Source organism: Camellia sinensis, chromosome 8 (genome assembly GCF_055761805.1).
Source record: "Camellia sinensis isolate YWXY chromosome 8, ASM5576180v1, whole genome shotgun sequence".
Taxonomy (NCBI): Eukaryota; Viridiplantae; Streptophyta; class Magnoliopsida; order Ericales; family Theaceae; genus Camellia; species Camellia sinensis.
The window spans coordinates 74,384,848-74,394,347 of NC_138968.1; the positions used below are offsets into that span (position 1 = coordinate 74,384,848).

The 9,500-nt window shown below is 39.2% G+C and overlaps 2 protein-coding genes across 2 annotated transcripts; both read right to left on the reverse strand.

Moving 5' to 3' along the window:
- Positions 1 to 3,619: 3,619 nt before the first annotated feature.
- Positions 3,620 to 6,881, reverse strand: LOC145796597 (uncharacterized). Its single transcript, XM_082881806.1, has 3 exons — positions 6,420 to 6,881; positions 6,239 to 6,322; positions 3,620 to 4,002 (listed from the first exon to the last, which is right to left on the reverse strand). Exons 1-3 carry the CDS (start codon positions 6,777 to 6,779, stop codon positions 3,988 to 3,990), a joined length of 459 nt encoding a protein of 152 aa, XP_082737932.1. The 5' UTR covers positions 6,780 to 6,881; the 3' UTR covers positions 3,620 to 3,987.
- Positions 6,882 to 7,028: 147 nt separating this feature from the next.
- LOC145796598 (uncharacterized) lies at positions 7,029 to 8,194 on the reverse strand. Its single transcript, XM_082881807.1, has 4 exons — positions 7,962 to 8,194; positions 7,835 to 7,864; positions 7,495 to 7,745; positions 7,029 to 7,414 (listed from the first exon to the last, which is right to left on the reverse strand). Exons 1-4 carry the CDS (start codon positions 8,191 to 8,193, stop codon positions 7,196 to 7,198), a joined length of 732 nt encoding a protein of 243 aa, XP_082737933.1. The 5' UTR covers position 8,194; the 3' UTR covers positions 7,029 to 7,195.
- Between the last annotated feature and the right edge of the window lie 1,306 nt (positions 8,195 to 9,500).

Below are 9,500 nucleotides of genomic sequence, written 5' to 3' on the forward strand. Positions count from 1 at the left end.
GGAGCTTTGTTTTAGCCCAAGCTCCTCTTTATTGATGTAATCTATCATACCTTGTATGTTTTCATTAATAAAGATTTTCTTTACCGATCAAAAAAAAAAAATGTACTGTTTTTTTTTTTTTTTTTTCTTCAGTGTTGATGCCTTCTAGATAGCAAAAATGTCGAAATAGCTAGGTTGTTGGAGATGCTCTTACAATGAATATTGAAGCACTATAGACTCTTTTTTTTAGAGGGGCAGCACTGTAGACTTTAGTTGTCTTTGTCGAGGTCATTTTGTCATATTACAATGTTCATTTGTGATTGTAACTAGTGTCATTATCATTTACAGCTCGTTTGGATTGAAAAGTTTGGTAAATAAAAAATGAAGAAAAAGATAATTCTCAACACTGGTTTAAATTCGAAAAGATTAGAAATAAGAATTAAGGAGAAACAATAAGAAAAGTAATTCTCTTAAAACTTATTGTTCTCACCAAAATTGGTGAAAAACAAAAAAGTTGTTGTATATATAAACATATATTTAAAATACTTAAATTACTCATCTAAATACAAAATACTAAAAAAGAAAATGACAAATGAATTTATTTATTTACTAATTTATCCAAATAAAATGTTAAAAATGTAAGATTATTTCATTTTTTTTCCTCATCTACTATGAGAAATCATATTGTTTTGATTTCTTTTTCACTTGGTTTATCAAAAAAAATTAAGAGTCCCACTCTCTTGTCTATGAAGGTATGAAAGATGATCACACCATAATTTGGTGGACTCTCTCACACCTAATCAAACCTTGCTTTGGTTGGAGAACCTTCCCGCACAAGATGAAGATGTTAGAATTGATTCAAATTCAAATCCTAAAGGACATAACAATGTGAATGAAGGCACATGTTCGAATGATCTTAACCTTTAGGAATAGATGCATTCAACATCTATAAATAGGTGATGTTGTCAGAGTTATTTTTTCACTTCCAACTCTTCCATTATCTTGCTTTCGTTTTGGTTCTGTCCCCCGCCACCTAACGTCAGCACCGACACGTTTCCCAAGGACTCAAAATCATAACTTTTTGCTATCTTCTTCCAATTCCAACAAAACCTTTCCTATTTCGTCTCTATCTGTGTCCCCAAACTATCTATTCTTGCCTCTGCAAATCATCATTGTTGTTCTTGAAGCTTTCATTTCTATGAATACTCCGTTCGTGCCCAAGGTTCAAACTCTACCAGCTGAACCAGACTACCAACCAAGCAATTCATCAACTGCTTCATGCAACAACCCATCATCTCAATGGTAGTGCAAATGCTGAAATAGCAATAATCCCACTGTCAGAACTAGGATCAGGAAACACCAAGGTCCTAAGCTCCTAGCCTACGACCTTGACAAACCTTCAATCGCTCTATCTGTTGCATACTAATGAGTAACCATCACCGTAACCAATGACGACATGTCTCACCGAACGCTTGTCGTAGAAGACCTTCTTGCTGACATATCTAATGTCATAACTATGCAATCCACTCCATCTCCTTATAGTCAATCCAATATCTCATGCCTCCAGCAACTCAACATCTCGGAAGAGAAGCACATGAAGTGAAAGGACGAAGTTGCTACTGCCAAAGCTAAGGCCATTGCTAAGGTCGCTGAAAAGAAAGTTGTCGAAGTTGAGAAGAAACTAGTTAAGGCGCTAACCAGCAAGGAACATATGCCAAGGTCTATCAAGAAGGCCAAGACTTTGTCCGAGATCAATATAAGGAACAAGTCAACATCTCGGATCATGTCATCTCGAGTGCAAGTGTTATCTCAGATACCTTTATCTCATCAATATTTTGTGAAGATTTCACCAAGTATCGCTTTGAAATCACTAACTCAGTCTTTATTAACTCATCTCTGTGAAATTTCTCTCAAACCTCCATTGTCGTTTCTTCAAGCTCACTACAACCGTTTGTTCATCACCTCCGGCGAGCCTTTCACTGTTTGGTACCAGTCATCATCACTGTCTGACTCTGGTGAACTCTATCCCGGTGTCTACTTCTCGGCTTTACTCTGTAAGTTCTTTCGTTTCATTTCTGTCTTTCTTCACTGTTCTTGGACAAGTTCCTTTTTTGCGCTGTCATACATATCTGTGTCTATTCTTGTATGCTTTTGTATGCTTACTACCTTTTGTTTATGCCTTGCTTATGTATTTTTTTTTTTCATACTTTAGAACTGATTAATTATCTCGGATAACAACACTTCGGGTACAGTACATTACAATAATCTCGGATTGACTTATCTCATATAGCAACTCATGTTAATTATCTCAGTTGAATTTATAAACAATTCTTATCAAAATTTTACAAGTGTTGTTTCATCATATGTACTAACTGTCTTCTGGCAAGACTTCACCCTCCCAAATCTAACAACCTGGTTGTTTATCTTGGTGGAAATACCTCGAGTATCCCTTCATTCAATTACCTTAGATAACTTCAACTTGTAAAATTTTCAAAATATGTTATACTCATTCATATTTCCTGCCCCCTATGTGAACTGAAGTACCACTTATGTTCACATTAGCGACGTATCACTTGGTTATCACCTAAGTCATCATGTTTGGCATGAGGCAAAATTCTAGTACCAAGGTAAACATGTCCAACTCAAGTTCTGTCTCATTATTATAGTGTGATCAAGTGGGAGATGAAGGTATGATCACACTATAATTCGGTGGACTCTCTCACACCTAATCAAACCTTGCTTTGGTTGGAGAACCTTCCCGCACAAGATGAAGATGTTAGAATTGATTCAAATTCAAATCCTAAGGACATAACAATGTGAATGAATGCACATGTTCGAATGATCTTAACCTTTGGGAATAGATGCATTCAACATCTATAAATAGGTGATGTTGTCAGAGTTATTTTTTCACTTCCAACTCTTTCATTATCGTGCTTCCATTGTAGTCCAAATCTTGTGCATGACAAATGCCCTCATAGGAACTCTAATTGATTTACCATTGTAAAGTTTATCTTTCAGCTTAATCTTTTTTCCAACTTTTAAGAATTGTACTTATTATATATAGTTTATTTAAAGTGTAGCACCCAAAAAAAAAAAAAAAACCTCAATAAGTCCATTTAATTCAATATATTTTTATTGAAATTAATAAATATTTTCAATGTACTTTCACTACAAAAAAAATGGTTTTTTGCGACGGCAAAACGCCGTCTCAAAAGCTATTTGCGACGGTAAATTTTTTTTTTGCGACAGCAAGTGGGGGTCGCAACAAGGGGGGTTGCAAAAGACCTTTAGCGACGGCACTTGCCGTCGCCATTGTTTTTGCGACGGGAATATTTCTTTTTTGCGACGGCAAATTTCTGTCACCGATAGTGGATGAAGATCTGGGCTTTTTTGCGACGACACAAGCTTTCCGTCGCTAAATAGATTTTGCCGACGGCAAAATTCTGTCGCAAAAAATGCCGTCGCAAAAAATGTGGCGTTAATGACTATTGGCGACGGCAATCTCACCGTCGCTAAAGCCTTGTTTCTCAAATAAATTCCACACCTTTTGCGACGGTATGGCTGCCGTCGCAAAAAAGCCTGGCACAATTTTTTTTTTTTTTTTTTTTTTTTTTTTTTTTGCGACGGGGTGTTCTGCCATCTCAAAAAAAAATTTTAAAAAAAAACCCCTGTTTTACAATTATTTAAAATATAAAAATAACCTGTAATGTTGGCAAATGATATAATAATATAAATATATAAATAAAATAACTAATGTTGGCAAGTGAAAAATAGCTAAAAAAAAATCAAAAAATGACATAATAATATAAATCCATACATAAACAAAAGTTGGCAAATGATAAAAATTCCTAATGTTGGTCACATAAAACATACATAATGTTGGTCACAAATTTAAATAACATAAATCAAAATCAAAACCAAAAGTTTTCGTCTTGATTCTTTCGTGAGTTACAAAAACAGAAGTTGGTCATAATCTTTACGCGCCCACATTCCACACGAAGCAAACTGCTACTCGGGAAATATCTGAAAAAAAAAATAAAAATAATTAATAACAATATAATGGTGGTAATATTTTAATTACAGAAAAATATAAAAAAATTAACTACCATATAATTAGAAAGATAGTTTAGTAAATAATTTTGACTAGAGAAACTAGTTTGCCTAAAGTGAAATCCGGCTCAAACTCCCAAACCGGGAACCCGATTCGAGCCCCATCTTCTCCCAGAAGTCTCTCGTGCCTAGGCGGTCGTGTGTGCCAGGTTTCGTGCTAAACCGACGCCGTTTGGTGATTTTGGGGTGTTAACTCCTCGAATTCAAGTTTCTTAAGGAACTAGTTTGCCTAAAGTGAAATCCGACTCAAACTCCCAAACCGGGAACCCGATTCGAGCCCCGTCTTCTCCCACAAGTCTCTCGTGCCTAGGCGGTCGTGTGTGCCAAGTTTCATGCTAAACCGACGCCATTTGGTGATTTTGGGGCGTTAACTCCTCGAATTCAAGTTTCTTAAGGAACTAGTTTGCCTAAAGTGAAATCCGGATCTAACTCCCAAACTGGGAACCCGATTCGAGCCCCGTCTTCTCCCACAAGTCTCGCGTACCTAGGCGGTCGTGTGTGCCAAGTTTCGTACTAAACCGACACCGTTTGGTGATTTTGGGGCGTTAACTCCTCGAATTCAAGTTTCTTGAGGAACTAGTTTGCCTAAAGTGAAATCCGGCTCAAACTCCCAAACAGGGAACCCGATTCGATCCCCGTCTTCTCCCACAAGTCTCGCGTGCCTAGACGGTCGTGTGTGCCATGTTTCGTGGTAAACCGACGCTGTTTGGTGATTTGGGGCGTTAACTCCTCGAATTCAAGTTCCTTGAGGAACTAGTTTGCCTAAAGTGAAATCCGGCTCAAACTCCCAAACCGGGAACCCGATTTGAGCCCCGTCTTCTCCCACAAGTCTCTCGTGCCTAGGCGGTCGTGTGTGCCAAGTTTCGTGCTAAACCGACGCCGTTTGGTGATTTTGGGGCGTTAACTCCTCGAATTCAAGTTTCTTAAGGAACTAGTTTGCCTAAAGTGAAATCCGGCTCTAACTCCCAAACCGGGAACCCGACTCGAGCCCCGTCTTCTCCCACAAGTCTCTCGTGTCTAGGCGGTCGTGTGTGCCAAGTTTCGTGCTAAACCGACGCCGTTTGGTGATTTTGGGGCGTTAACTCCTCGAATTCAAGTTTCATGAGGAACTAGTTTGCCTAAAGTGAAATCCGGCTCAAACTCCCAAACCGGGAACCCGATTTGAGCCCCATCTTCTCGCACAAGTCTCTCGTGCCTAGGCGGTCGTGTGTGCCAAGTTTCGTGCTAAACCGACGCCGTTTGGTGATTTTGGGGCGTTAACTCCTCGAATTCAAGTTTCTTAAGGAAAAAGTTTGCCTAAAGTGAAATCTGGCTCTAACTCCCAAACCGAGAACCCGATTCGAGCCCCGTCTTCTCCCACAAGTCTCGCGTGCCTAAGCGGTCGTGTGTGCCAAGTTTTGTGCTAAACCGACGCCGTTTGGTGATTTTGGGGCGTTAACTCCTCGAATTCAAGTTTCTTGAGGAACTAGTTTGCCTAAAGTGAAATCTGGCTCTAACTCCCAAACCAGGAACCCGATTCGAGCCCCGTCTTCTCCCACAAGTCTCTCGTGCCTAGGCGGTCGTGTGTGCCATGTTTCGTGCTAAACCGATGCCGTTTGGTGATTTTGGGGCGTTGACTCCTCAAATTGAAGTTTCTTAAGGAACTAGTTTGCCTAAAGTGAAATCCGGCTCTAACTCCGAAACCGGGAACTCGATTCGAGCCCCGTCTTCTCCCACAAGTCTCGCGTGCCTAGGCGGTCGTGTGTGCCAAGTTTCGTGCTAAACCGATGCCGTTTGGTGATTTTGGGGCGTTAACTCCTCGAATTCAAGTTTCTTGAGGAAGTAGTTTGCCTAAAGTGAAATCCGGCTCAAACTCCCAAACCGGGAACCCGATTCGAGCCCCGTCTTCTCCCATAAGTCTCTCGTGCCTAGGCGGTCGTGTGTGCTAAGTTTCATGCTAAACCGACGCCGTTTGGTGATTTTGGGGCGTTAACTCCTCGAATTCAAGTTTCTTAAGGAACTAGTTTGCCTAAAGTGAAATCCGGCTCTAACTCCCAAACCGGGAACCCGATTCGAGCCCCGTTTTCTCCCACAAGTCTCGCTTTAACTTAGAATGTCTAAATTATGCAAAGATACATTTTAGCTTAGAATGCAAAGATACATTTTATACCTGGTCTTCTGGTGGTGGTGTATATGGATTCTCGTCTTCTGCAGATTCCCTAAATGCCCGGTGGCCACTCGATGCATCAGGAACCTATGATAGTCAATACATAATGTGTTAATCATATTCGAATTTTATACATAATCTTGTGTGAAAATTGAACTATCAAACAATTTAATTTATATCGAACCTGTCTGTTGGGATCCACACTTGCCCCTTGTGACACTAAGGCCATCATCTCAGCTCTCATCTGCTGTAAATGTGTAGAGAACTCTGCTCGCAGCTCCTCCCTCAACTCATCCCTTAGCTCTGCACGAACCTTCTGCGTGATCTGATCAATAGTCGATGGCTGGGGTGTTGATTGTGATGGCCTAGCACCATCTTTATACACCGCTCTCCGAGGCACAATTCTCCCGTATGTGCGACAATATCCATGTCCGTCATGACCTATCAACTCATGGAAAATGGCATTCCTAGCCTCCAAAGTCCGACTATCCTCAGGTAGCATAGAGAGTTGACGATTAAACTCATCCTGTATTGAATAAGACATACAAGTATATGCCAAATTAAGATGGTTGACACACAAAAAATAAACTTTAAATACAATCAAAGGTGTTTGGAAACTACCAAGGTCTGAATAACCTCTGGGTGATCTACTCTACGTGTCATAAGCCAAACATTCATCTTATCAGTAGACTCCCCCTTACTGGTCATCTGCATTTTTTTAGAAATATGAAAATTGGAATCTAAATAATTTGTAAATATACAATGTTTATTTATATACAAAAATAAAACAATAAAATGTAAACCTCATGCCGTATCTGAGAGAAAGTAGTACGCCCTGTGGTATGAGCTATGCCATGAGCTTGTCGATTTTTAGCGTTCCTACTTGCAATTTTCTATAACAGGTTCGACAAATGTGAGTATGTAAATATGATTTGTATGTTTACATATCATAAATATAACTTATTTGTATACCTCAGCATCGGAAGTACGCCAATACTCCACAAGTTCTTCCCATTGGCTTGGCACAATGTGTATAGGACCATCATCCTTCAGATTAGGATCAGAACTTCTAGGCTTGAAATATTTAGCCTTAAGCTTGTTCTTGTGATCCTTCCATATGCTGTTGCAGTTTTTCATGCAGATTGGCTTGTACTCCTCTGGACATATATTCAAATTGTCCTATAAAACATAATTTCAAAGTTTAAATAATAATAACACAATTTTGGAATTCGAATTTGTCGACAAAAATATACTTTTACCTTCACATCCTTCCAAATAGCATCAATAATATCATCAAGCACATTGTTCCAGTCAAGAAAAGTAAGAGGAACAATGTTACCATTCCGCACAATAATGCCAAGTTGAGTAGTTAACTTAGCCACGTTATCCCCTATTGGGCAGTAATTTCCATCAAATTGTATGTCTAGCTTTTTACCAGTACCCCACTCTTTAATGCCCTTGGCACATCCTCTACCACGCCTAGTCGAGGTTGATGAAGAACTAACATGACCTGTGAGATACAATAACAATAAACAATATGCAATGGTAATAAACAAATGCAAATTTAAATAATGTGAATACAAATCATATCAAATAAACCTGAGGTGGGCTGTGAAGAAGTCGAAGGGTCTACAAAATACAATGAGACTAAACAAGTTATATATAACGAGCATAAATAAATGTATGTTTAAATAATTTTCATACAAATCAAAGCAAATTTATATACCTGCGGATGGCTCATAAGCTGATGATGATAGCTGCTGTGGTGGCACTAATGGTGGACGCACCGATGGTAGGCGTGGAGGCTGAGTACATGGTAGCTGCTGTGGTGCCACTAAAGGCCCCTCCGATAGTGGCCGATGTGATGCCTTCTCTGATGGTGGTGCTACTGATGTCCTGTTATGTAGCACATCAGACATCATGCGCCGGGGATGATCAGGCTTCCTCTTCCTTCCCATAATAATCTGCAAGCAATATAACATTAATTGACATTAGAAACATAGACAATGGTTTGTTGTCAACTATAATATGACATTAATTGAACTAATACAATTACAAAGACAAAGTAAATTCAGAAATTGATGATTAACTACAACCTTGGCCTTAATTGAATTACTAATGTTTCCACCACTATCAGCCTATTTGAACATCAACTGTTTCCTCTTCTGCGGCTTCCCTCACCCAACCAACTTCTTCATCACGAAGCATTATATTTTCTTCCAATTGTTGGCTCATGTATGGCACGATTTGTGGATCAGTCGAACTCATATCAAATAAACCTCTTTGAGACATCTTCACCACGACTTGCCAGTCTGGTTGTAACGGGTCTGCAACATACCAAACTTGCTCTGCTTGGGACGCCAAGATGAAAGGTTCATTGGTAATTCGATCATCTCGGTACAACAAATGATTGAAGTTCACCAACGTGAAATTGAAGACATCTTCTTTCTTTCTGTGAATGTTGTCAATCCAATCACACTTAAACAACACATGTTTCTTCTCATTGGAATATCGAATCTCAACAATATCTGTCAATTGTCCATAATAGTATACAGACCCCACACGAGGATTCTTGTCTTTTCGACTAGCATAACTTATGGTATCTGCCTTCAAAGCTACACCACAATTTTGTGTGGCTCGACGATCATCCATGGCCTTTACTCGATACCGAAACCCATTCAGTATATACCCATTGAACCTCCTTACCAAGTTATGAGGACCATTTGCCAATAGAATAATCTCTTCAGAAAATATGACATCAGTAGTCCTTCGCAAAGTTTGGACCTATTTTACACGAAAATGTAAAATTTAAAATGTAGTTTGACTTAAGTAACTAGAATCTATGGAGTTAAATACATACATGTTCCTTGAACCAAATGTGAAAAGTTTCAAAATGTTCACGCCGAATATGACTATCGTGGCTCTTAAGACCCCCAATACTTCTATCATGTGAGCGCACACGACGTGATATATTGGATGAATACCCGTCGGGAACTCTTACTTCCTTCAACACTTTCAAGAACAAATCTTTCTCATCCTTGGTCATCGTGAATTGTGCTGCTGGTAAATAGGCTTTATTCGACCCTCTTAACTGCAAATGTAGGGGTTTTCTAATATTCATATCTTGTAAATCACGCCGAGCATTAACACCATCCTTCGATTTTCCTGCAACCCCTAATATTGTCCACAACACATTGTCACAAACATTCTTCTCTATATGCATCACATCGAGGTTGTGTCTTATTAGATTGTGCTCCCAATATGG

Bases quoted from the DNA above. Each gene is read 5' to 3' on its own strand.
- LOC145796597 (XM_082881806.1), bottom strand. From the start codon at position 6,779: ATGTCTTATTCAATACAGGATGAGTTTAATCGTCAACTCTCTATGCTA. The intron at 6,323-6,419 runs GTTCGATATAAA...TGACTATCATAG, and splicing joins GTGTGGATCCCAACAGACAG to GTTCCTGATGCATCGAGTGG.
- LOC145796598 (XM_082881807.1), bottom strand. From the start codon at position 8,193: ATGGGAAGGAAGAGGAAGCCTGATCATCCCCGGCGCATGATGTCTGAT. The intron at 7,746-7,834 runs GTTTATTTGATA...TGTATCTCACAG, and splicing joins TTCTTCACAGCCCACCTCAG to GTCATGTTAGTTCTTCATCA. The intron at 7,415-7,494 runs GTAAAAGTATAT...TATGTTTTATAG, and splicing joins CTATTTGGAAGGATGTGAAG to GACAATTTGAATATATGTCC.